Source organism: Mycteria americana, chromosome 21 (assembly GCF_035582795.1).
Source record: "Mycteria americana isolate JAX WOST 10 ecotype Jacksonville Zoo and Gardens chromosome 21, USCA_MyAme_1.0, whole genome shotgun sequence".
NCBI classification, from domain to species: Eukaryota; Metazoa; Chordata; class Aves; order Ciconiiformes; family Ciconiidae; genus Mycteria; species Mycteria americana.
The window spans coordinates 7600018-7626589 of NC_134385.1; the positions used below are offsets into that span (position 1 = coordinate 7600018).

The 26572-nt window shown below is 64.9% G+C and overlaps 1 protein-coding gene across 1 annotated transcript in view; it reads right to left on the reverse strand.

The window, feature by feature from the left end:
* Window positions 1-465: 465 nt before the first annotated feature.
* FOXO6 (forkhead box O6) overlaps window positions 466-26572 on the reverse strand; it is a 40984-nt gene continuing 14877 nt past the window's right edge. The window contains exon 3 of the mRNA XM_075522242.1: window positions 466-5416. Within this exon, the coding sequence (XP_075378357.1) occupies window positions 4004-5416 (1413 nt within the window). The 3' untranslated portion in view covers window positions 466-4003. The remainder of the gene's footprint in view (window positions 5417-26572) is intronic.

The following is a 26572-nucleotide window of genomic DNA, read 5'->3' on the forward strand; positions in this document are numbered from 1 at the left end:
AAGGGTCAGTCCAAACAGCTCCAACAGCTGCTGGAAAAGGAGATTTCCAGGCCAGTGGCTGGGGGCTGCTCCCAGGGAGCCTCGCTGGGGAGCGAAGGGGCTTGGGCCAGCGGGTGCATGAGCACCTCCACAAGCTGGACATTGTCACCCACCACTGCACTGGGCAGCGGTGACACCGAGGCAGGCCATCAGTTTCAGAAAATATTGGTAAGTCAGTAAATACGTATATTTATAGACTGCCAAGAACAACGTCCAGAGGTCTGTGTCCGGGTGGGACTGCATGGACACCTCCACAGCCCCACCATCCCCATGCTGGGTGCAAGCTCAGTTTCACCAAACATCACATCTTCTCCTCGGTGGCTCTCCCCAGTCCTCCCAGCTTCACTGGTCCAGCACTGTGCCTCCTGTCTCAGCCCAGACACACGCAAGCATTGAAGGCAGCAGCCCTGCCTTGTAATATTTAAAACAATTTTATTCATGAAAATATGCTGTACAATGCACTATACACAGTTCTTTACATTGCCACATACACAAACTCTAATAGCACGATCAAGAAAGTTACCATTGCCTACGATAGATGCGTGGTGAGAGATGACGCCTGTCAGAGACCCTCCCCCCCAGTCTGTACAGTTATAAATACGAGGGAAAGGACGGACCGAAAACTGCCGTAGGAAGCAAACCGGTGGGGCCCCTTCAGCGTCCCCTAGACGCCGGCTCCTCGCTCCGGGCAGGGCTGGGGATGGGCAGGAGCAGGGCAGGGGGGCTGGGAGGGAGAGGGGGTGATGGAGCGGGGAGGCTGAAGCCGAGCGAGGTGGGACACGAGGTGGCCTGTGCTCGGGGAGCTGTTTCCAGAGAGGGAACCCGGAGCCTCTGCCACCTCCGGACAGTGAAATAAAGCCCTGGCTTCCCCGTCCCTGCGCTCGAAGCAGCGCTGGCAGCGGGGCGGTGGGAGCTGCAGGGGCCACGGTCGCGCCGGCCACCCCCAGGACCTGCCTGACCCACGGGCATGGAGCACGGCCCCGTCACACCCGTGCCGTCACCACCACCCCACCCGGGCACCGTGGTCCTGGCATTCCCCAGCCCCTCGGCTCCGCTCCCCTCCGCTGCAGCGGGGCCAGCCCATCTCGCCACCCCCTCCAGCCCCCCCACTTTCCCCGGGGTCCCAGCCACTTTTTGGGGGGTCTCTGTGCCGGCCTCCTGCTGCCCGCCGTCCCTCGCACCGCACGACGACTGTACACACGACGCTTACCAACACAACTCCACCGCACACACGACAACCCCACGGTCACGAACCACAAAGACAGCTTCGCAATGGGACGCGCCCCGGGGGTGGATGCCCGGGGGCACCAGGCGGCGGGGCAGGGGGAGGCGAGCGGGGGGAGCGGGGCAGGCGTGGGGCAAGGGGCGACTTCTACTGCTGGTGCGGCTTCCCCTCCGCAACGATGGTCAGCCCGTATCTGCAACACCAAAGGGCTTTGTGGGGGTCCCTGTGCCTGAGCATCCCATCTGCAAATGCCCGACTGCCGGCGTGAGCCCCAGCTGGCCTGCACTGCCCGGCGTGCTGGTGTGCTGCTGGATGTGTGCCTGGGGATCAGATGCCTGGAAGAGCCAGGACCCCTTCCCTTTCTCCCGTGCTTGGGGGGCAGAGCCCCCCTTTCTCCCGTGGCAGCCCCAGCTGCCCTCCTGCCTCTCCTTGCTAGCGGTTCTTTACACCCCATGTGCAGAGCTGGGGTGCCGGGTATTAAATAGCCATTTGCAACTGGTTTCCAACAATTTTAAATATGCCTGAAACGAGAGGTGGTGTATAAAACGAATGCGGTAATGATCCTGACCAAAGAATAATCCTTTTTAAAAAAGCATTCAAGAAAGATTATATATAATAGAATATATTAAATTCTGTACATGATCAAATAATGTAAACATAATTAATTAACCTGTAAGAATGTCTTTAGAGATTATGCCCGCCGCGTGCCCAGGGCACAGGTGAACGGTGGCACATGGGGCTCCTCTGTCACACTTTGCCACAGACACGTGGGTCAGGCGAGGAGCAGGAGGTGCCCACCCACGAGCCCCCCCTGCCCTGGCTCCGAGCAGCCACGCTTCCCCTATGGCTCAGTGGGACCCAGCACCTGCACCATGGTAGAGGAGGTGGTGCTGGAGCCAGAAGGGAAGAGCTGGGCCAGGAAAAGGTGCTGGTTCAATGGACTAACCCTTGCTGCAACCCAGGGGCGGGGGGTTTAGGGAAAGCCCGTGGTGCCCAGGAGGAAGACGGGCTGTGCAGAGAGCCCCGTGGGACAGAGCAGCAGCTGCCACGGCCTCTCCTCCCAGCCCCTCCGTCTCCTCTGGGCCAGCCGCTCCGGCTGCCCGTCAGCCTGCCTGGCTCCCCCACTCCAAAAACTCTGTTGCACCAAGGGCTGAGCCGCCCCGCAGCAGGGAGCCCTCGCCCCGCCCCGCGGGATGGCGGTGGGTCCCTGGCCCGTCCCTGCCCCGCAGAGCAGTGGGGCCGGCTGGGCTCCTGACACGCAGCAGGACCACGCGTGAATCGCCGTCCCCATCCCCACGGAGCACCGGCCCTCGGCAGATGGGTGCACCAGGGCTGACCCCTCTTGCTGCCATCTCCTCGGACCAGCTCTCCTGGCATCCTGGGGATGGGCAGCGAGTGCTCTGGGACAGGCATGCTGACTGCTGGCTAGAGTCACTCCTGAAACCAGCAGCGACCCCGGGAGCCCCACAGCCCCAGCCGCGAGCCCTGTGGCACCTCCCCGAGCTCTGCAGGCGGGGGAAGCAGCATGGGTCACCTAGGCTTGGGGCAGGGTGGCCCCACGCTGTCTCTGGAGGCCTGGCCACCACATCCCTCCCCTCCTCACACGCACACACTCCCTTCTCGAGGATGACCCACATCACGGCCCCCCAGCTTCCACCCCATCATCCAATATCCAAAGCCACGGCCAAGCCAAGGTGAGACATGGGACGGGGCGCAGCCCTCAGCGTTGCCCACGGCCTCTCTCCTCCTCTCTCTAAGCTCAACCCTTTCTTCCTTCAATGCAAAAACTCAATGGCAAAAGAGTGCATGAAATCAAATAAATACGCCCCCCTCCCCGACCCTGTGAGCTCCCCCTGAGCCCCGCGAGGCCAGCAGCACGTCACTCCCAGCAGGACCACGCTGTGCAGGGCTGTGCACCACGCGCAGGAGCGTGCCCACCTCTGCTCCAGGCAGGGTGCCGCAGCTTTCCCGTGGGCAGGTGTGACCGTGGCACCTGCAGCCACTGGTGGGTGCGTGGGCTGCCGAGACGCTGTCCCCAGGGCTGCAGATTGCGCAACCTTTTCCCTCCATCACCAACCCCGCTTCTCACTGCTTGGTAAGAAAACCTGCCTGCAGCCACGCAAGGAGACCCGCAGTGGAGGTGGCCTGGGCACGTGGGCTTGGCAGAGCTCAGATCTCCACCAGGATTTAGGGGTGACGAGGCCCCCCTTGCCATGGGGCAGGGTCCCCGCTCCTGACACTTCTACTCGGAGGACTCGTTTCCCGAGGCAGCTCAGAGAAAAGGGTCCCTTTCCAGTTAGGGATGCCCACGCAGGGTATGCCCACACAGGGTGTTCCCACGCCACCAGCCGTCACTGCTCCGTCACCCAGCCCAAGGACAAACCAAACCAGCACCGTGGCAGTGGGGCACTGGTACCATCTGGAAAGGCTTTCCCTTCCTGCTCCCCCCCTGGACCCGCCTGGCTCCGGCTGCCTCTCCCGCCCGCCTGCCCTGCGTCCTCCGGAGGACCTCACGGGAGGACCCAGCAGATCGGGCACGCGCGTGGGCTAGGGGCTGGGGGCCCTAGCCCGTCTCAATATTTGACCCTACGCTTTGTGTTTTGTGTTCGACCTCAAGCTCAGACCGATGGCTCTAGCCCATCTTAACAAACAAAGGCAGAAGAGAAAGGAAAAAAAAAAGTTAGTCTCAATGTTCCCCTCGTGGCTTCTCGGTGGTGAGCCCCCCCCCCGGGGCGGGCGTCACCCGGGCACCCAGCTCTGGTTCGTGGGCTGCGGACCCCCGGGCAGCGCGGGCACGTTGAGCCCGTTCTGCGGCGGGAGAGCCGAGTCGAAGTTGAAGTCCATCTCGTCGCTGTCCATAAAGTCATTCAGGATGATTGACTCCACGTCGCACTCCAGGCTCCCGTTGAACATGTCCAGGTCCAGGTCTGCTGGGAACCTGTCTTGGCCCAACACGGGGGGGTGGACAGCCCCCGGGTAGGGGCCCTGCAGCGAATCCAGCAAGCTCATGTGTGCCCCTTGGTTATTAGCGTAGGAATGCAGATGCCCGTGGTGCGGCATGGCTGTCATGCTGCATGTGTCACTGGGCAAGCTCATAAGGCTGACAGGATTAGCTAAGGCACTGGTGTTGACCGCAGGGTGGTGACCGGCTGGTGACGGGTGGTACAAAGCGTTGCTCTTCATGAGAGAGCCCGAGTGGGACGGGTAGGAGGACAAACCCTGCTCCCCGCTCCCGCACAGCAGCGGGTTGTGTCTGTGGCCACGGGCCGGCACCATGGGGCTGGCCTGCGGCAGGGGCAGGTCCCCCGGGACCATGCTCTCCTTGTGCGCGTAGGAGATGGAGGAGAGCAGGTCCTGCAGCGAGGCGTTCCTGTAGGAGCTGACGGGCGAGAAGGTGGCTTGCTTGTTCTCCTGGATGGTTTGCATGGGCAGGCGGCGCATGAGGCTCATGGCCGGCTGGCTGTAGATAGTCCCGCAGTAGGTGTTGGTGGCAGCCCCCATGGTGGAGCACTTGGAGTTGAAGGTGAAACTGGAGCTCCGCTGCCGCAGGGCGGCCGGGGGGAGCTGCTGCGAAGGGCTCATGGTGTAGCCATCCTGCAGGTCCTCCAGCATGCTCTCTCCGAGGCTCTCGTTCAGGCTGATGGTGCCAGTCAGGTCAGTCAGCCGGGGCAGCTCCACGGAGCAGCGGGCGTTGAGGGAAGGAGACATGGTGCTGGAGGGGCTGGGGTACATCAGTGGAGAGGAGGGGGTACCATCGTCCTCCTCCAGCTCGTCCGGCTCATGGTTGGACATGATGGGTGAGAGGCGCCCGCTCAGCGTGCTGGCCGTGGAGTTGGCCCGCGTCCTGAAGTCCGCCCAGGCATCGTACTCGTCGCTGGCGTGGGATGCGGGGCTCTCCGACCACTTGGCTTGCTGGGAGGAAGGGCTGTCCTCCCCGTGCTCCTGTGTCACCTGCAGCTGCTTCTTCTTGCTGGCCTTCCCCTTGATCCGCAGGAACTTGCTGTTGTTGTCCATCGAGACCGCCCGCCGGCGGGGCGTCTTCCCCGTCTTGCCGCCCTCAGGGTTCAGCATCCACCAGGAGCTCTTGCCGGTGCCCTCGTTCTGCACCCGGATGAAGCGGGTGTGCAGGGAGAGGTTGTGCCGGATGGAGTTCTGCGGAGACAGCAAGGACAGAGGGGATGGTCAGCAGCGGCCCCAGCACCCTGGGCAGGAGGGGGATGATCGCAGGGCTGGGGGGGCATGGGACATCATGGGGGAGCTGGGCTCCATCCCCTGGGACACTGCTGGAGGGGTCGGGGCTCAGGGGGCTCAGCTGGCGGGTCTCTCCCACGGCACTGCTGGGCATTTCACCTCCAGGAGCCCACGGGTCATGGCCCTTTGCTGCATCTATCAGCTATCTATCATTAGCGTAATTACTGTCATGGCAGGGAGTATGGGGGGGTCTTTAGCACGTGCCCTGGCACCTGCACCAGCCCTGCACCAGGCAGGGCCAGGTCTCAGGGGACTTTTCTTCCCTGGTAGGAGCCTGGGGAGGGACAAGGCAACAAAAACAGGGGCAGAGTCAGGCCCTGCACCGTGTCCATGCAGAGGTCCAGGTCTTCTCCGTCCCTCCCAGCCCCGGCCACCCATGCTCTAAGCAGAGCCCACCGGGATGCTCCCACCACAGCCTTGCCCACGCACACCTCTGCAGAGGTCCGAGCCCACTCTCCCCACCGCCAAGCACCCTGCCGGCTCCACGGGCAGAGGGTCCTCCTTTGCCCACACACTGCCGGGACCGACCCTCTGGAGCTGGCTCCAAACCACTTTCCCTGCCCAGCGTCATTTTGTGATGCGCTCCCCTCCTCACCGGCGAGGGAGAAGCATGCGTCGCGCAGTGTGCGTCGCCACCGCCACAGCCCAAAGCAACGCACCAGCACCAAGTAAGGGAGATCTTGTCCCTAAAAGGCCTGTCACCCCCTGCGAGCAGGGCCAGGGGCTGCTGGCCCCGCAGAACCAAACCAGAGAGGGTATGGTTCTCTGCGTGGTTGCAGGCTGGGTGCAGTGCAGGGACAGAAGGCATGCACCCTGCCCGAGAGGCTCAGGCACCACAGCACAGGGGGTTTGCAAACCCAGCTACAACCCCCATTGCCCAGACAAGGGCTGGTCGGGGAGTGCTTTCTCCCCAGACACTTCTGGCTCCCTGCATCCACATCCGGCACCTCAAGGGGTTTTCCTGCTGAGAGCGATACTCTGCTGCTCTTGCTCTTGCCTGCTGTTGCGGCTCTGAGCAGCTCACTGCCCAGAGCGGGGATGCCCTGGCAGAAGGCTGGAGGAGGCAGGGAGCTTGCACCAGGCGCCGCGTCCCAACGCAAGCACGCCCGGCTGCCACTGCCCCGGGGGGTGACAGGCTGGGGTGACCCTGGGGAGATGCCTTGAAAGCTCTGGCCAGGGGAGGAGAGGGGACGGGGACATCTGCCTCTTGCTCCCTCTTGCAGAAGATCCTGGACTGGAGTCCAGCAGGAGGCTGGTGCAGGAGGCTGGACTGGCTGGACTCCCTCCAGCTCCCTGTGCCTCGGTTTCCCCAGGGTCCAGAGGGGAAAGGCAAGACACCCAGGGAAGAGCATCCCGAAGAGGCATCAGTCCACGATGTAGAGACCCTTGCTCCTGCGCTGCCCGCGGGCTCGGGGCTCGGCAGGGGCTGCTGAAGGGAGGCAGCTCCTCCTGCCCCTGCCGAGCTGCAGGAGGGGCAGAGGGATGAGGAGGGGGAAGAAACCAAGGTGCCGGGGAGAAAGTTTGGTGCTGTTGCCGGCATACAGTGGAATACTAATGAAGAGGCGAGTGAGCTCCAGCCTCATCTATCATATTATGTAATGGCTTACTTCTCTGCACTTCATTTATTTGGAGATTGCTCCCAGGCTGGCTCCTCGCCAGCAGCCACCAAATCCAAGTCTACAGAAATCAATCTCGCGCTGACTGATTAAGCCGTGTTTAGAACTAATTGCTCCTTCGTGTGTGGGGAGAATAAATTACGGGCTTTAATTTCACATCTTTAAAATGCAACTGCAGGTATGGGCTAGCCGTTAACCCCTTCCTGCACGGCCCCGTGCACAGCTGGGGAGGGAGCAGGCTGTGGCTGGCACGGCTCAGGGAACAGGCTGGGACGTGTGCTGCCCTGCGCGGTGGTGGCTGCCCGTGTCAATGCTCATCGACTTCAGCTGGAGCAAGCTGAGCCCCGGGCCAGCCTGCCTGGCAGGAAGAGCTCTCCCTGACCCCCCCAAACACCTCTCCCTTGAACCGCAGGATGACCCAAGCTCCCGTCCATGTGACTGAGCCGCAGCGCAAGCGGCAGGGGACAGAAGCGAAGCACGTGGCCATCACCGCGTTTGCAGAGCCAGAGCCACCAGCCGGCTCAGCCCCGTGGTGCTGCCTTGCACTCACACGCAGACCCTGGGGGGCTGGGGATGCCCGAGCAGGGCTTGCTGGGGTGACGCCCAGCTGCTGCTGGGCCCCTCGCAGGAGCGGAGGCCCCCTGCATGGCCCCGCTCCCTCCCTGCCGGTGCTCCCCGGGTCTGCTCAGCCTGGGAGGCAGGAGATGCTGCAGCCCTGCGTGGCTGGGACTGAGCTGCCGGGCAGAGCACAGAGAGAGGGGATGGTGTCTGGGGGGGCTGGGAACACCACGGCTGGACAGGGGTGACATTCAGCACGGTGCTAACCTTCTCTGCTACTGCCTCCCTCCCGCTTCGCAGCTCCAGCGCAGGGCACCCAGGCACCCAGCACCAGCCACGACCCCAGGGCCAGGCTGGTGTCGGGCAGGGGACGGGGCTGGTGGGGGCTGGTGGGGGCTGGCGGGGTCAGGCTGCCCGAGGGAGAGGAAGGGAGGGGAGGCTGCTGCCTCTTCTGCAGCGGAGCTTCATTAAGAGCCAAAAGACAGCAGCAATTAAGTGCAAGGCACGGCGAGCTGGGCTCGCTCCTCATTAGCACCCCGACGCGCTTGGCTGGCCGTGGCTTGGGGTGCGCGGCGCAGGGCAGCGGGCTGCACGGGGGCGGGCCAGGAGCTTATTAACACCAGGCAGGCAGGGACCCCCTTCACCCGCCACCGCCCCGGCAGCTCCCAGCAGCCCCACGAGCACCCGGCGTCCCACAGCACCCAGCCCCGTGCTGGCAGGGAGCAGCGCACGATCGCACGCCCCGAAATGCGGGGCTCGGCTCCTGGCCAGCCCCTGGCAGTGCGGTGACGTGCAGGGGACACCAGGGCTGGCAAAAACGCCCCGGCAGCAGCTGCCTCGGCAGGGGTGTGCACCAGGGTCTGGCAGATTTTGGCAGGGTGCGGGGGGAGCAGGCAAAGGCTGGTGCCAGTCCCAGGGTCCCCATGATGCCTCCGACACTGCTCTGCCCTGTGACCCGAAGTCCCTCACCTTTGCAGGGCTGGCCATGCCCTGCACCCTTGCTGTGTCTCCCTCCCCGTCCCCATCTGCTCCCATGGCACCCCCCCACCCCGATCCAATGGCTCAGGCCCCTCACCAAAGCAGAGACACCCTCCCGGCATCCCGGCCCCACACGGCACCGCAGCCCCACGGCACCCAAACGGCGCAGGGCAAGGCACACCGGTCCCCAGCGTGCATCCAGACCGTGCCAGGGCTCCTGCTGGGGGATGACACCCACCGTTTCAGGCACCAGCCCTCACCCCCGTAGCTCTGTGGAGGTGCAGGAGATGCTCTGGGTAGCAGAGGCGAGGGCTGGAGGTGGCACCAGGGCTGCCAGGTGTTGCAGGTGGACCCAAGCCCTGCTCAGCCCTGGCTGACACCAAGAGAGGATGAGGCTGGAGCCCGTGCCAGCCCCTGGCCACCAGCTGCTGGAGGCTTTGCCAACCTGGAAGACCCCAGTGCCATCCGGGTGCCCGTCTGCCAGGGGCTGGCCCTGCTGCAGGGCCTGGCAGGGGGATGGAGGGGCTGGTGGGAGCCGTGGGCACCCACGGAGCCTTCTCTCCCCCCAGGAGCCCTTCTCCACGGAGCCTCATTGTCAGGGGAACAGCCAGTGTGAAATCGGTCTGATTAGCAATTAGTCCCATTGTAAAAGGATTAGCTGGACCCCATTGTTTGGATGAGTGACTTGACTATCAATTTGCATCTGGCAGCGATGATGATGATGCTGCTGCCGCTGTGCTGGGAGCACAGTTTCCCCTGTGTCCTTTTGAACGGACAGATGCTGTCTGGCGAGGCTGTGCCCGGCACGGCGGCGGGGTGCTGGTGGACCCCCGAGACGGGCATCGATGCCAGGCACAAAGGGTGCTTGCAGGATCCCAAGCACCCTGCCGATCCCCACCGCCAGCAGCGTGTCCCGGGGGTCGCTCCTCCAGCCTTGGGGTGCCCACGGGTCTCGGGGTGCGAGGGGGGACTGGACATCCTCCCGCCTGCCCCAAGGAGAGCACGGCGTGGGGGGAAACAAGTGCAATTCAAGCGAGAGCAGGATCGCACAAGCCCTGGTCTGGGCCAGAGCTGGGGAGAGCAAATGAGGGGGCCCTGTTGACCTGCCCCTGTCCCTGCCGCATCCCCTGTGCCCGTCTGCTGTCCCCGTCACTGTCCCTGGGCTGCCACCCCTCCCCGCTGCCCCACGTCACCTGGGTTTTTTCTGAGCAAAACCACAAAACCCCAAAATCCCAAACCCCAGCCTCCTCCCCACGCATTCTACCCCTCCCAGTGGCAGCACAGCCTGGTCACGCTGCAAAGACCCTGCATGCTCCCAGTAAGCCCCAGCCCCGCGGCCGGGGCCTGTACTGGGCTGCTGGGCTGCTGGTCCGTCCAGCTAATGAGCCTGTTACCTGGCGGAGATCCACACACTGGCTCACAGGAGGAAGCAGTGACAGGACCACTAACGAGCGTTCTGCCGGCTGCTCTCCGGCAGCACGAGGATGGCTCCAGGGGTTAATTGATGCTTATTTACTTCTCGCACATAAAAATTGCCAGCGTTGGAGGAAATATTCCGGGGGTCAGAGGCTGCTGACAGCCCCGGTGGTGCTTCATCCCAGGGGATGCCGTCCAGGGGTGGTGGTGGCACGGGACAGTCACCTGCCTGTGACACCCCCAAAGAGGTCGTATTCATCCAAGAAATGGCACCGCCCATGGGCACCAGCACCTAAGTGCAGGACGGCCATCACCACGGCTTCTTGGCACCATCCCCTGGGGACGGCCAGCCCTACTCCCCACCATTGGCGTCACTGCCGCCCCAGCATGAGCCTGTCCCCTCCGTCCTGCCCAAAGCGGCTGGTGGCTGTGCGCAGCATCCTGAGCCCAGCCCACGCCTGCCTGGTGAGCAGATGGCAGCTGGCACGCCGCAGCAGCACACCCCGCGCGCCAGAGGGATGCCAAGCACCCCAGATGCTCACAACCAGGATGGACGCCCCGTGCTGACGGCAGCCAGGCCCCCACACTGTGCCCGAGGCAGGGCGCGGGACGAGACCCCCATCACCTCCGGTGGCTGCAGGCACATCAGCCTGCTCCACGGCAGCCCTCCTTGCCACGGGTGGGTGAACCCGGCACTGGCTTCAGGCGGGGGGAAGCAGCACGGAGGAGAAAGCCGGGGAGAGGGCAGCCAGGTGGCTGTAAATCCAGCCTAACGCGTGACAAGGTTCCTCCAGCTCCCCAAGGATGGGACGCAGCCTGGCGCTGGCAGCACGCTGGGCTCAGGAGGGCTGTGAATCCCCGCTGGCCTCTCTGCGGTGAACAGCCCCGGTGATCTCCCCATGTCCCCGCTGCCCCCAGGGCTGGGCCAGCACGCGCTGCCTTGCCGAGAAGGAGCAGCCCCCGGCGCAGGGCTCGGCGAGGCAGTTTTGAGCAGCTGCCATGTGCGTGGGATCTCCTCTGCTCCAAAACTACAGCTCGTGCTCTGCACTGCCCCATAGCACACCGGAGCGTTACTGCCCCATAGCACCTCCCGCCACCCCCCTGCGCTGCCCTCTCCTCCCCCAGGCAGCCCTCTGCACCGCCCTGTAGCCATGCAGCTGCCCCACAGCCAGCCCTCTGCACCACCCCACGCGGGGCCCCGAAACCAGCTCTCTGCAACGCCCCACAGCACCCCGTGCTGTGCCCCGTAGCGTCCCACAGCCGTATCTCTGCAGCACCCTGCAGCATCTTACAGCAAACCCACCGCACGGCTCCCTCAGGTCTCTGCGGTGCCTATACCATCCACAGCCAGCCCCCCTTCGATGCCCCATAAGCCCCCCAGCCCCTCGCGCTGCCTCAGGCACCCCGCAGCCAGCTCGCTGCCCCGCAGCTGGGGCCGGGTCCTGTCTGACGTCTCCCCTTCGGGGAGCCGGGGCTGTCCGACCCCAGCACCTCCCTCCTGGGGCATCGCTGCTGGAGCTGGGCAGGGGGGACCGCACGGGCTGCCCGGTGCCCCCGCAAAGGGCACGGCGGGGGCAGAGGGAGGGCGCCTGCCTCCCTGCCGCGGGGGTCTCGCCGGCGGCTGCCGAGCGGAGGCGAGCGTATTCGGGTCAGCGCGTCGCCTGAGCAGAGCCGGTCTGACGTGATGCTAATTGAACCAAATGCCCATTAGAGGCGTGACGGGCCGCGTCCGTCCCGCGCTCTCTGTCGCAGGTGGCTGACACGCGAGGAGCCTGAGGGCTGTTCAGCACGGCCGGGCCAGAGCATCTCCCGCCTCCTCACGCACCACGGGCAGCTCGAAGCCCAGCCGGCATCTCATTAGGAGCCGCTAATCACCCCCTGGGCGTGCACCGGGGCGGGGGGACAGGGGCAGCTGGGGCTTACAGCGGTGCCCATGCTGCAGCCCCCCTCCCTGCATAGCCCCCCACGGCCCCTCTCCGTGCCACCCCCCGGGGCAGAGCAGGGGCAGAGCCTGGCAGGGGCCGGGCAGGGGGGTCCAGCCTTGCCCTGCCCCACAGATCCCCAATGCTGTGGGGCAAAGGATGGCTCCAGGCAAGCCCCATGCTCTGGGGTGTAGGAGCGGGGCTGGGAACCCGCGCCGTGGAGCCAGGCTGTGCCGGGTGCTTGCCGGCCCCCTGCCCATGTCCCTCTGCTGTTCCCTGGGGCGGGGTGATGGCGTGCCCCAGCCCAACCTCTCCTGAAGGAGAAGGGCCAGGTGGAAACCGCCACCGTGACCACAAGCCACTGCCAGGACTCGCCAGCCCCATCCCCAGCCTGGCTGCGGCTGCCTGAGCTCCGGGCCGGGTTCCAGGCCAGAGGCAGGTGCCGTGGCAGCTGGATGGGTCCCCAGGGCGAAGCCCATCCCCTGCCTGGCCCCGTGCCGGTCCTGGCCCACCTTTGCCATACACCTCATGGCTCGCAGCAGAGCCGACCCCCGGTGCAGCCCCCCGGGAGCAGCCCGGGCTGCGCGCCCTGCCGCGGCTCCCCCTCACCGCCCCTGTGGACTCGGCAGCTGAGTTTGTGTTTCGCAGTTGGCTCGGTGCCTCCCTCCCCCTCCTGACCACGAGCTCTGCAAGCGATTCCCAAACCCACCGGAGAAGTGACTGACGCAAATCAAACCACACGCCGCTCCCCATGCCCCCCCCAGGCAGCCCCCCATGCCCAGCACTTGCACCGCAGCCCTCGGCCGGGGATGCCCACTCGGGCGTCCCCACTCTGCAGCCTCCACGCATGGGTGGGCGCTTGGCTCAGCCTTTTCTGCACGCTGGGGCTGCAGAGCGGGGTGAGACCCCCTGCACACCTCCCGGCAGGAGGGAGCTGGCGGAGGGCAGGTCGGCCACATCAGGAGACGCCTTATGCCCAGGCTGGAACCATCCCAGCAGCGGCAGTGCCACTGAAGCAGAGGTGGCAGGCGCGGCCGAGCATCCCTCTCCTGGCCCTGGTTACCGCTGCTGCCAAACAGCTGGTTGCTACCACGTTCTGCAATGGGAGTGTTGCGTTTCCATGGCAGCCGGTTTATTTTAGCCAGCTGCCATCACTCCATGTCCCCTTCAAAATCAGGAGCATCCTCCCTGCCCCAGCGGGTCCTGCCTTGTCCCCGTCCCCTGGCACCTCACTGAGAGCCCAGGGAGCACCCGCAGCACCCATCCCCTGTGGGACAGCCTTTCCCTGCCGTCCAGAGGGGACAAACACAGCACCAGCATCTTCCCCACTTCCCACCATGGCCAGTGCGGCTCACACCAGCTCAGCCACTGGGTCCCGGTGAGGTGGCTCAGGGGATGGGTCCCCAGAGCCCGGGGGGAAGGGGATGGATGTATGGGGACAGCATCAGGACTGGCATCGGGTGATTTCAGTGCTGGAGGAACACCTGGATGGTAAATTCAGCTCCCACCGCCTGCTCAAAAACACTCCCCGCTCCAGTTTGCTCCTGCCTTGGCCAAAGCCTTGGGCTTCTCCTGATGGGGCCAGCACAGCCCACAAACCTGCTGTGACTTTGCTGGGGCTCTGCATGACACCTCCTCCTCCAGCTATGGCTGCCCCCAAGCCGGTTCAGTACAGAAGGGGCCAGAAGAGCCGGTCCCTGGTGCGGCTGGCAGGGGAGAGGTCCCTTCACCCCACGGTGTCCGTCCCAAGCCCTGTCCTGCTGGGCAGCCCCAGCCACCACCCCGAGGGGACCGCGCTGCCTTCCCAGCTGGGACCGTCCACCCTCGGCGCTACCGGGCTTTGCCAGGAGAACCAGCGGGGCCGCGGGGGCAGAGGAGGAGCCCTGGGTGCGATGTGTAACACAGTAATCCCTCTGCGTCCCCGGCAGAACCACCATCTCCCCGAGTCCTCCCAGCACCGCCTGGCCCGCCCCATGCGCTCCCCAAAGGGCTCATTAGATCACACCGGGGCGGCTGTCGATAACGAGCAGGCACGCTCGCCTCCCGGGGAAGCGGGCAGAGAGCAGGCAGGGCTGGGGAGCTCAGGGACCCTCCTGGGGGAGCCCAGGGGCTCAGCAGGCGGCGGCCTGGCCCCAGTATGGTGTCACTGCCCCCCCAGTCCCCCTTGCTACAGGCACGGGCTGCGCTTTTGGGGTGCAGAGCCCAGGGCTGAGCCCAGCAAGGGACGTTTTGGGGGAGCCTGGCCTTTCCCAGCACCCTGCAAGCAGGCAGGAATTGCACGGGTGCAGTGGTGCAGCGGAGAGTGAACAGAGCCCAGCTGCAGGCTTGCCTTGGCACCAGGTGCCACCGAGAGGCACGGCCCAGGCAGAGCTGGGCTGGTGCTGCAGCGTGCCCCAATGCCAAGGTGATGGGCTGGCTCCACACGCTCCCTGGCTACGGGGTCCCTGCCTGCAGGCTGCACGCCAGTGACAGGGCAGGGCTGGCAGGGGCAGGGGCCAGCCAGGAGCCTCTGCCCACCTCCTGCCTGCCCTGCCTGCCTCCAGCCCCACACATGTCCCATATCCCTGCCCTGTAATGCAATGCCAAAAGAGGGAAGGGGGGTTAGGTTCCAGGCGAGCTGTGCCTGTGTGTCGCGCATCTCCGAGCTGGCTGGCCCTGGCACGGCCACCCGCTCGCCTTCAGGCTGCGGCAGAGCCGGAGGCTGCTGGGCCACCTGCCCTGGCCAGATGGCAGGGGGACCTCGCGGTGCCGCCAGGCATGGCACTGCTCAGGGGACCTGTGCCAGACACCACTGCTCGCCCTGCTCATATTCGGCCCTGCGGTGATGCTGAGGACAGGCTGGGGGGCTGGCAGTAGCAGGGGATTGCTACGCACGGGGCGAGCATGGGGTTGAGCTCTGCGCCCTTTGCAGCACCCTACGAAAGCCCCAGGCAGCAACCTGCCCCCCCGGTCCAGCACAGCGTGCAGCCAGCCCCAGCATCCCAGATCACAGCACCCCAACACTCACAGCTAGAAGCCACGTCCTCTCCCAGCTCCCCCGAAAATGCCGTGGCACCAAGCCATGTGCTGAGAAATCCCCCCAGCACAGCTACGCGGCGAGGCTGAGCCCACGCACCCCCTTCCCTGAGAGACTCACACAGCGTGGCCATGCCGTCCCCCCACCCAAGCCACCCCAGAGCTGGATAAGACCTGGAGCCTCCCTTGAGGGTCCCAAGGGTGCTGGTGAGACACGAGGTGCCAGCACAGCCAGAGATGCTCTGCAAGGTGCCCACATCCAGCTGAGAGACATCAAGCCCCCTGCCTTTGGGGACAAAACATGCCCCCTCCCAGCATCCCGGTCCCAGCCTGCCTGGACCCCTCTCCAACACACGAGACCAGGTGAGACGCCTTGGAAAGACCCTCTCCACCATCAGCCACTTATCCAGTAATACTCTAATTACACCCCAGAGCTGGCCACCAAAATAGCTGCAGTAAATCACTCGGAGCTGCCATGTAATTTTTGCATGAAATTACAGTATTTTTTCCCCTGGGTTCAATTTCCTCCACACCAAGTTCTCACCGCAGCCAAATAATTAAAGCAGCCGCGCTCCCTTTTCCTCGGGTACCATTTTAACTCCCTGCTGGCTGCCCCCCCGCTGCCCAGTACCGGGGCTGTGGCTGGCTGGGGACGTGTGCCCCGGCACCCACCGGCAGCCCTGCCTGTACTCACGCTGAGTACACCCAGAGCAAATAAGAGCTGCTCCGGATCCGAAGGCAAGTCAGATCAAACCATGCTGAGAGACCCTGGGGAGACCCAGCACCCACAAGGGACGCAGAAGGCACCCCAAGCAGGATGCTGAGCCCCCGTGGGGGGTCCAAATCCCACCAGGCAGAAGAGCTGGCTGTTCCCTGGAGGGAAACAACCCACCTCCTCTTCATTGCCTGCAGCCCACAGGAGGAAGACGAGGGAAGCAGTGGGGCTCAGCCTGCAACATCCCGCTTTACGCAACGATGCTCGGGCACCCGTGGGAGACGACCATCCTGTGGGCTGCCATGAAACCCCACCTCTGGATCACTTGGCTGCCTGGGAGAAGCCACGGGTCCCAGCCACGCGTCACCCTTGTACCGCTGTCCTGCCCAAGTGCACCAACCACGTGCAGCACCACGCTGACCTGAGCGGCAGCAGAAGTGCCAAACCCTGGTGCGTTTTGCATCCAGCCCTGTCCTCTCCCCTGTCTGTTCAGTCAAGGCTGCCCTGCTTTTCAGCCTGAGACCTACATCACAGCTGGACTGTATCCAAAAAACCACAGAAAGCTGGGCACAGAGCCATGCACTGGGGCACACGTGTCCCCCCGAGGACTTGCTCTGCTCCAGGTCTTCCCTGCCTGCCCCGTGGCCCCACGCCATCCCTGGGGATTAGCCCTGGGGGGATGCTCGGAGGAGCAGTGAGTCCCTCTGCGCTGTGTCCTCCAGCTCCAGCCCCAGGCCTCACAAGGGGCCCAGGGAGCAAAGCCAAACCCTTTCTGATACGCTGTGTTCCAGATGTCCATCCAGGACCCCAGCAGGTTTGTGCTGGCTGCTAGAGCAGGGACGGGCTCCCCGCGCTCTGCAAACTCCCTGGCAAAGGCAGAAAACTCTGAGCAGATGCACGGAGATGCATCTCAGGGCAGCTCTTAGAGATGAGGGGCTGGTTTGGCCGTGCACGGAAAGGTGCCTTTTGTTTCTCAAATACCTGCAAGACATTTCATCCTGCCACCAGCAAGCACAGATGGCAAACACTTGGGAGCACCAGGGCTCTCAGTCTCGAGGTGGATGGGGAGCGGACGGGTTGCCAGCACAGCGGGGGCATCCCTGCCTCCAAACACTCTTGGCTGAAAGATGTTTCATGGAACAGTTCTATTCTGATAAAAAAATCCCCGTTGTTTAAGAAAACAAATATTTGTACTAGTTTGCAGGTTTTAGGCCCCAAAGGTGGGGCAGGGGAGGGTTTATTGAGAGGAGAAAATATTTGTCATGGGGACCTGCTGTACAGCACAGAAATGTTGCAAGAAGGCACTACTTAAAAAACGTCTGTGAAAATAATCAGCAGTTTTCAGCCAACAGCAGGATCGGGTCCACCTGCTCCGGCCAAGCCTGTGGCAGCCCTGCCCGTCCTGGCAGGCTCCCGCGCTATCCCTGCTGTCCCCACGCTGCTGTCCCCCTCGCAGGACACTGCTCCACACCTCAGCCCACAGCAACGCCCGCGGTGGGCCGGATCCAGCCACCCCACCTAGTCCAGCCTTGTGAGATGTCGCATCCCCCGGCATCATCCGGGCTGGCTGGGGGCTGGGTCCAGCCCCGTCCCCTCCGCCCGCAGCAGCCCTTTCAGTCAGAGCTCCCCACGCCAGCACACGCTGCAGCACAGAAACCCTCCAAAACCCATGCAACTCCCTTTTTTCCGCTTCCAGCTTCCTTTTTTTCTGTGTGCATGGGACACGGAGGGCACAAAGCCCTGTGTCACCGGCACAGCCCACCTGGGACAGGCAGGCACCAGCCGCTGTGGGAAGCGGAGACCCCCATGGTCGCCCACCTGGCAGGGGCGAACGCACCATGCCTGGAGCCAGCATCCCACAAGGATGGGGACAGGGAGACAGTGGTGTGACCCACTGTCACAGATGTCACCGTGTCCCTGCATGGCCAGAAACACAGCGGGAAACGGCTTCATGCTGACGTCCCTCCTGGCTCAGGCAAGCCCAAAGGCACCAGGTCCTGATCCATGCGCCACGTCCCCCCCAAGGGAAAGGCAACCCAGAGATGCCGGCATGGCTGAGATGCCACCGAATGTGGTACCCTCTGCCGCAGGGACCTCGGGGACATTGAGCACCTCCAAAACAGCCCCTGGAAAGCAGCCCTGTCCCCCAGGTCACGCGGAGCAGGCGGGCGTTGGTGACAAGAGCAGGCGAATTGCTGCCTGCTCATCCCACGCAGGCAGGGAGGCTCGGCTGCCTGCGCCGTGTGCTCACACTCACGCACGCACAGGCAGACCCCGGGGCAAGATGGGACGGAAGCTCCCAGCAGAGCTGAGCCTGCTGTGCCTTTAATGTCGCTCAGGCAGCCGAAAAGCCTCGCTCTGTGCCCGGGGCTGCACTGTGCGGTCCCCAGCCGCACGCAGACCCTGTTGGGAGAGACGGCGAAACACTGCGGGGGCAACCAGAGCCCCCGTGCCCTGAGCATCCCGCGTGATATGCCCATCGCATCTTCAAGCCCCCCAGCACGTGCTCGGCGAGCCAGAGTCACGCAAGTGGAGCAAGGTCACCACAGGGCCCCGGGGACGTTTCTGCAGCTTCAGCCCCATCGGCTGTGGGAAGGACGGATGCTGCCCCCACCCACACAGCCCACGGCTGCCTGCAGTCAAGGGAAACTGAGGCACAGAGGGCTCTGGGGAAGAGTTTGTCGCTGGCAGAGCTGCTCCACAGCCATTGCTCCGGGAGTCAGCGCTGCCCCGGCCATCTGCCACCTCCCAGAGCCCCAGCCCGAGCCCCAGGGCCAGCCCAGCCCTCCCCAGACACCACGTCCTGCTGCCTGCTCACTGCTTGCAGGACCCACGGAGATGGCCAGGGGCGTGCTGGCACCCTGGGGTGCCCTGTGGGTCTCCCCGAGGGGGATGTTCTTAGGGGTCACTGGCACAGCATGCGGGGCGAGGAGCTCACGGCTGGGGGTGGCTCGTGAGCAGGAGAGGGTCCTGGAGGCGAAGAGGGATGAGGGGCTCCATCCCTGCTCTGCCCCGCGTAGCCCCGAGGAGCACCCATCGCAGTGCCTCGTGGTGGCAGCCGGCGAGCTCCCCGGGAGCTCCCAGCCCCCACTTGATGCTGGACAGGAGCCAAAAGCAAATGCGCTTTCGGAGGGGAGATGGAAAAAGCTCCATTTTCCCAGGGGGGTCGACAGAGCAGCCACCAGCCCAGGGCTGGAGGAGCCTGAGCCCTGCCCGGGATGTCACTAGCCTGCAGCAGGGCGTCACCCACCTCTGCCCGTCACACACGCAGGGGCACAGCACGCACCCACCCCGCACATGTGCACCCCCAGCACACCCACCAACACCTCCCCACGATGCCTACATACCCCTCCCTGCACCCCAGCCCACAGCACCCCGCCCCAACACCCACCCCCCGTGCCCCACATCGCCCACGCCTGCGTGCACAGGCGCACGCCCCGACACGCACGCCGGCTGCGTGGTGACTCAGCTGACCCGACCGGCAGCAGCTTGCTTTGCACCTGCTAATTACGGCCCCCCCGCCACCCCCGCAGCTCCTCGCGACGGGGTCTCGCCAGCCTGCGCTTACTCACAGCGCTGGGAGCAGGAGGAGGGGAGGCCTCCCCCATGCACATCAGCTGCCCAGCCGAGCCAGGTGGGCTCGCAAGCCCTCCCTGAGCCCCGGTGAGCATGGGGGCTCGTGCCATTTATTGCAGGGCAGGGTAAAACCCTCCGGGGTGGGAGGCTCCTGCACCCTGATGCTCCCCACCTACGGGGCGCATAGGCATTGCGGGCAGCCTGGAGCCTCCGGGCACCCGCTGAGCCCTTTTTGGGTTGCTGGGGTTCCTGCACAGCCCTGCCCGCAACTCCTGCCACCACGGCTGAGCAAGGCACAGGGCAGCCTACGGACTCCTGGTGTCACCCCACGCCGACGCACTCGCTCGCGCACGCAGGGTTGCACCGATGTGCTTGCACTCTGCGGGGCTGGTGCTGTGAGCACAGCCCCACCAGTGGGTTTGGAAAGGGGAACCCCCCTGGGACCTCCCCCTGCCTTGGGGGCTCAGCAGGATAGGGCTGCTGGATCCCCGCTGTGCAGGCAGCACAGGCAAGGGCACAGCGAGCCAGCCCCTGCCTGAGGCGATGCACCCAAAGCCGGAGTCACGCAGGAGAGGGGCTGGCTGCCAGCAGGGCCGTGGTTCCCCCCAAAAATCCCCCAGCAGGCAGCCCCTGCCTGCACTCACAGCCCCGGCCCCAGTGCACGGGGCAGAGCACAGTATCCGTGCGGAAATCCTGGCAACCGCCGTGCCGCAGGCTCCAATTTCATCCAAATACAATCCCTCTGCCTCGGCTCCTGGGCTGGGGCCCCCGCAGCCGGCCCGGGCAGGGCTGAGGACTGCTGCACCAGCGCGGGACTTCCCAGGCTCCCAATCCGCCGGTGGAGAAAGCACCTGGGGCTGCCACCGTCCCGGGGGGCTCCTGGCTGGCGGGCGGGGGGCTCCCGACCTGCCCTGCCCTGGACCCAGCGCTCAACCCTGCTGCAGCAGGATTTAGCAGGGCTTCTGGTCTCTCGGAGACTTGCACGGGGAGCCGGGGGATTTGCCACTTGGGATGGGATGGAGCAAAGCTGTTGGGGACGAGCAGCAAAGCTGTTTATAGAGCAAGGGGGGCCATGCCAGCTGCCAGGACACTTTCTGCTCAGTGCATTCATCCCGGGACAGGCTCATGGCATGAAGGGCATCACCGGGAGGAAAGCAGCCCCAGGACCAGCACAGACTGGGATGCTCAGCATGCCTCACCAGTGCCCTCCTGAAGGTTAACACCTCCTGCCAAGACCAGTTGTTCGAAGGTGACCGGAAAGGGAACAGACCCAGACACTGTCCAGCCTCCCTTGGCTTTTCTCCCCTTGGGAACATCGACTGCCCACGAGCCCAGCCACAGTCCTCAGCCCTTTGTGCAGGGATGGGGTGGGACACGGGGTGGGACATAGGGTGGGCACCTTGTCCCCGAGCCGTGCCTCTCCTCCCACCCCCCAAGCTGCCCAACACCGGGCAGACCCGCGAGGCACCTTCAGGGAGCAGAGCATGGACAGGGCTCTGCCTGTGACAGGCAGGGCTGCCCGCTCCCCAGGGGCTGCCGGGCCATTTGCCTTATCTGCCCATCCCTGGGCTGGAAAGAGCAACCCTGGGGCCTGCCAGCCTGCACCCGCCGCTCGGCCACAGCCACCCAAGGCCACCGCGGGCCCCCGCACAGGCTCGGCCCTTCCACCGGCGCTCTGCTGTGGGCGGCGAGCGGCTGGGCACAGCAGGAGGCGGCGGGGGGGCTGAGGTGCTCCTCTACCTGCCTGCCAGAGCCGCCTCCCGGATGCCGGGTTACCCGGGAAACGGCGATGACATCGCAGGGGAGGCAGGGAAACTCTGCCCGAGGTGCTCGGGATGCCATCGCCGTTGCCAGGGAAACGGCGGGCGACATCCCGCAGGTAAGGGAGGGCGGCGAAGCCGGGGGCCGGGCGATGCGCCCCGGGTTCGTCTGCCTTCTCCTCCTGCAAGGGGGTCCCTGCCCTGCACCGGGTGGGACGTGCCCGGCGGGTCCCGACAGGGTCGGCCCCCACCTCGCCACCCCCCAGGGCACTGGTGGGGGCTTTCCCCCCGGGGACGTTGCCACCCCGCCTGGGGCTGCTCTGCTGGGCTGGTGGCAGCAGGGAGAGGAGCCGCCGCACCCCGGTCCCGTGCGAGTGCTTTGCTGCCTGCTACCCCCCCCCCGCCACTGCCTGCTCGCTTCGTCTCCCCGAAGCGATGCCCAGGGACGTGTTCCCCTGCCTGCAGCTCCCCAGCATCAGCCCATCCTTCAGTGCTCTGCCAGGGGGCTGGCAGCGATCCCACCCCGGGGAGTGGGAGCTTTGCTCCCCCAACAGCACTCCCGGGTTGCCTTTGGATTAATCACAGTCTCTGCTTTTCCCTCCAAGGGCTCAGAAGCACCGGGGACACCCCAAGGTTTCCCCCGATGCCCCAAACTTTCCCAGCTGTCAATCTCAGCTGCTTGCCCTCACCGGGGACACACCATTATGCTGGGCAGGGTGTCCCCCCTCTCCGAGCCCTGTTTGATCACACAGGGTGGCAGGAAAGCCACAGCCCCGCAGCCCACCACGGTGCTCTCCAGGCTGCGCTTGCACACGCGCTGGCTGCAGGCAATGGGCAGGCAGCGGGCTGCAGGGACGCTTCCAGGCCAGGTATAAAACCAGCAGGACCAGGGGCAGTGAGTTGGCGGAGCCACAGCGGGGGCTGCTGGGGGGGGGGGGGGGAGGGCAAGACGCATGGTGCACCCTCTGGACCCCCAGCACAGCTCGAAAAATGAATCAGGAACCGCACGCAGCCCGAGCAGGAGCCAGACACACCTGGGGAGGCAGCAGGTTCCCTGTAGGATGCTGCAAAGCAACAGGAACACAACAATCCCCCTCCTGCCTGTCTCGGAGGAGTTTGGCCACCCGAGGCGGAGCAGTTTTACCTGTAATGGCAAAAATTACATCAGCCGGAGCCTGCCGGAGCAGCCGGTCCCGGTGCCGCTTGAGGGAGGATCCACCCCAGCACTGCCACAGCCCCGTGGGGCCACGCTGACCCTGAGTGATGGGCACTGCGAGGGGGCCGGCTCCCCTCCTGCCAGCGGGACTGGGAGGCAGGTAGAGATGCTCCGGGTCAGGCCATGCAGCATCCTCCGGGCTGTTTTCAGTGCTGATGGGTCTCTCTGGAGCAAGAGACCCTGAAAGCCTGCCCTGCCTGCAAACCAGCAGCGATGCCATGGGCTGCGAGGCTCAGCCGCTTGCTGCCCCAGGCATCCATGGACCTGGGACTCTCCTCGGGTCCATGCTGCCAGCGGGGTCTTGTCTTTCAGCTGGAGGCATCAGACACTTGGAAACAAAGCCATCAAAAAAAGGTGTCCGGGGGGTGGGGTCACAAAATTTCCAAAAAGGGGCAGGAAGAACCGGTGCCCGGACCACCAGGAACAAATCAGCCCTGGACTGCAGGGAGAGGATGCCCCTGCGCCTGAACCGTGGGGGTCTGAACCCCATCCACAGCCCTCCTGGTCATTAATTTTTAGGGGGTTTTTTTGGGGGGTGAGGCATGGGGACTGTGGCAGCACTGGGGTGGGGAGACATGGATGGGGACGTGGGGCTGGGGAGGTGAGGTGGTGTACAGGAGACGGAGGGGGCCAGGGGATGCTGGGGCACGGGGAGAAGGTGCGGAAGCAATGGGAAGCCACACGTCACTGCAAAAAGGCAGCTGCTCCTAACTCCTGTCACCTGGAAGCCCATCCCAAGGGGTGCAAGCACCAGGGCTCATGCCTCAGTAACTCCTAACGGGGAGGGGGAGACACCCCCCGCAGCTCCACGGGGTGCTCGGGCTGTGGACACCTGCCCACGGTGCCAGCCTGGGTATGACCCCGTGGCCGGCACGCCAGCTCTCCCAGCAAAGGCTGGGGGGTGACGGGACACCCCCAGCCCGCTGACGTCTGGGCTGTTTCCCAGGGGACCTGGCAGCCCTTCAGACGGCTGCCTTCCCCGCGGGGGCCCCCACCCGGCTCCCACACGCTGCCGGCCTCCCGGCTTCGTGACACTGAGCTTTAATTGAATTAGACGCTGCTGCCTGGGCAGCGCAGCCTGCAAACCATCCTCGAATTCCTGGGCACGGCGCCCGCTCGCTGTCTGCAAGCCGGTCCCCGTTCCCCCCCCCAGCCCCATCGCCTCCTCCCCCAGCAATGACCCAGAACCGAGGAGCCTCCGACCCCCCGAGTGAGTGGGTGGGAGAGGGGGGTCCGGCCATTCTCAGCGGGGCTCGTTACGCCGACAATTAGCCCCAGCAAGCGATGCGGTCAGAGGGTGCAGCACCCGGAGGGAGCCCCCCACGCCTCTCCCTGCCGGGGTCAGCTGCTCTGCGGCGGCCGGCGAGCCAGCCCGTCCCCGCGCCAGCTTCCTCCGCTACAGAATGTACCGAGGGCCCCGGCGGCCCCAGCCAGGGACACGATGTGCTCCCCGCTCCAGGCCCTGTTTTTCCTGGCCAGGCTCCTGCTCCGCTGGCGGCGGGGCGGCCGGGCGCTGTCACTCAATGCAGCTTTTGTTCGCTCCCCGCTCGCCTCCCTTCACACCTCCATCCCACCCCTTCGGCCCCTCCGTGCACCCTCCGGACCCGGCCGTGACCGTCCCCGGCCGTGACCGTCCCCTGGCCTCTCCCGCAGCTCCATCACCGCCTCGATGGCTTTTTCTTTCCCCACGAGCACGGCCGGGGCTGCTGGCAGCGGCGGAGGCGATGCTGTCCTGCTGGCAGGGCAGCCCAGCATCTCCGAAACCGCAGGCAGCATCAGGTACCCGCCAGAGCACCAGCTCCCAAACACCACCCCCCAGGAGGGAGTACAACGTTGTGACCCTTCTCCTGCCCACGGCCTCATCCTGCTCCGTGCACAGACTTGCAGCCCGTGGTTAACGGGTGCGTCCATAACTCGCCTGCGTGTGTTATGTGGGGTGCAGGGTACAGCCCACATGAACGTCTCTCCCTTGCAGGGCTCAGCACCATGCCGGCCCCATCGCTCCCACGCTGATGCCGTCCCGGCTGTACAGCACTGCTCCTCTCCCGGGACGCCCCGGGGACACGCGTCCCTACTGCCGCAGGGGTGAAACCCATCCGCGATGGGGATCTGGGGAGGGCAGGACACAGAGCTGCCCACGCAGGAGAGCTGAGTGTATCCTTCGAGTCCTGACACCCACTGGCAAATGGGTATTTGAGGTCCATTACAGCAGCTTATTTCAGCTTCCTGGTCTTTAAATATTTCCTATAATAAAAGCAAAGTAATCGCTACGAACCAAAACTGCCGATATGTCGTTTAACCCCGCGGGAGCTGGCTCCTTGCGGCCCAGCGCTGCCGGTTTTCCTGCCTTCCCCCTTCAGCCAATTTGCTATCTGGGCCAGGTGACCCAAATTTGCTTTTCCTTTGTGGAAAAAACCTCCCTACCAGCAAACATTGCCCAGCTGGCTCAGAACCCAGCTCCCCACACCCCAAACCTTCACTGACCCCAAGAGCTATCCCCATGCCTGCTGGCTTGGCACAGCACGGCCAGCATGGGGATCCCAGTGCTGCGCAGCCTGGGAGCAGGTAAAAATACACATCGGGATAAACCCCAAACGCTCGGGCGCAGCTGGGCATGAGGCCAGTCCTCCTGCCCCACAAACCCAGGCTGTGGGGCTGTGAAGGGTGAGGAAGAATAGGAACCGCATCCCCATGAGCATCGCTACAGCCACGCATGCCACCACTGCCTCCCCAGCCCCGGGAGGGCACATCCTGCTCCTGGGGCTTGGCAGGGAGGCAGAAGGGACACGCTCGCCCAAGCAGAGCCGCTCCGGGCCCTCATCACCCCCAAAATCACTGGCGGGTCCGGCTGCCAAGCAGTACAACGTCATGCCAAGCCGTGCACATGGCCCTGCACGAGGGCAGTCGGCCACGGGGCTGGGAGCCCCCAGATCTGCAGTCGGGGGAGCCACCAGCCATGCGAACCCTCCCCCTGACAGCACCTCCGCCCCCCCACGCTCCCTGGCATCATGGCAATCACCCAGCGACGCTCCCTCCACCCCTCCATCCGCTCACATCCTTGCCCACCGCCCGGGAACAGCCAAAGCTGCTCCCATCCCAGGCACCCCCAGCACCCCGCGGGTTAAGCCCGGTGGCATCGCTCCTGTGTCCCAAAGCCCCTCTCTTTTTTCGCGGCTGCTTTCCTCCCTGGCAGCGGGAGGGGGGTCTTTCCTGCATCCGTCTGGCAGCTAAGCCCCTGTCGCCACGGGGGCATTAGCACCAGCGCTGCAGGGAGCTCCCCGGGGAGAAGTAAGTGGATCAAAGGGTTTTAGCAGCAGACGGCTCCCAGACAGATCTGGATCGTCTTCAAGGCGGCCACTTGCGGCTACAAATGCACTTTCTGCCTGCAGCTCCCCAGCCAAAAGTTTCACACCGGCTTTATTGCGTTTAACCCCTCGCTGCTCCCGGCCTCGCAGGCGCTTGGGGCTGGGAGCTCCTGGCCCTGCAGCCGGACCCCGGCTGGATGGGGTCTCGGCCCCCCTGGGGCAAATCCAGCCTTGCAGGAACGGCCGGAAGGATCGCGGTGCTGTGTGCTTGTGCACAGACGCCCCCCAAAAGCCGGGGTGTCCTCAGCCAGGCAGAGAAACAACCCGCTCGCCGGTTCTACCCACCCCAGCATCGCCGGCACCGTGACAAGGAGGAAACTGAGGCGCGCAGGGTGGGGGAGCAGCGGGGAGGAGGGCGATGCTCCCAGGGGCACGCGCGCCAACCCGCTCCTCCATCCTCTGCCCGCGCCGCCCCCAACCCCTGGCAGCGGGCAGCAGGTGACACCCCTCTGACCCACCCCACCATCCCAGCCAGCCTGCCCCCCCCTTTTATGGCACCCCCAAAGCCGGCCAGCGCTTGCCAGGCGGCGTGGCAGGGAGCCGGGGCAGGGAGAGGCTTTGTTGGAGTAAAGCTGCTATGAATTATTCAGAGTGCAATGATAATTATATGAGCCCCCTGGTTTTCCTCGCTCTCTGCAGGCAGGAGCAGGATTCGTGCTGCGGAGAGGTCTTGGGGGCAGGGAGAGTCCCGGGGACCGAAGCCATCACTGGCCCCATCTCCCTGGGGCCGTGCCACCATGGGGGTGCCCCAGTGAGGCAGGAGGGGACTCCGGGCATCCTGCCCCTCTGCTGAGGAGCCACCTGTGGGTCTTGGCTGGGGGGCCCTGCCCCAGACCCCCACAGCTGGGTACTTTGCTGGGGCCTTGCTGGTTAAACTGGGAGCTTTGGGGAGCCAGGCTGGCCCCACTGCCAGCACTGCC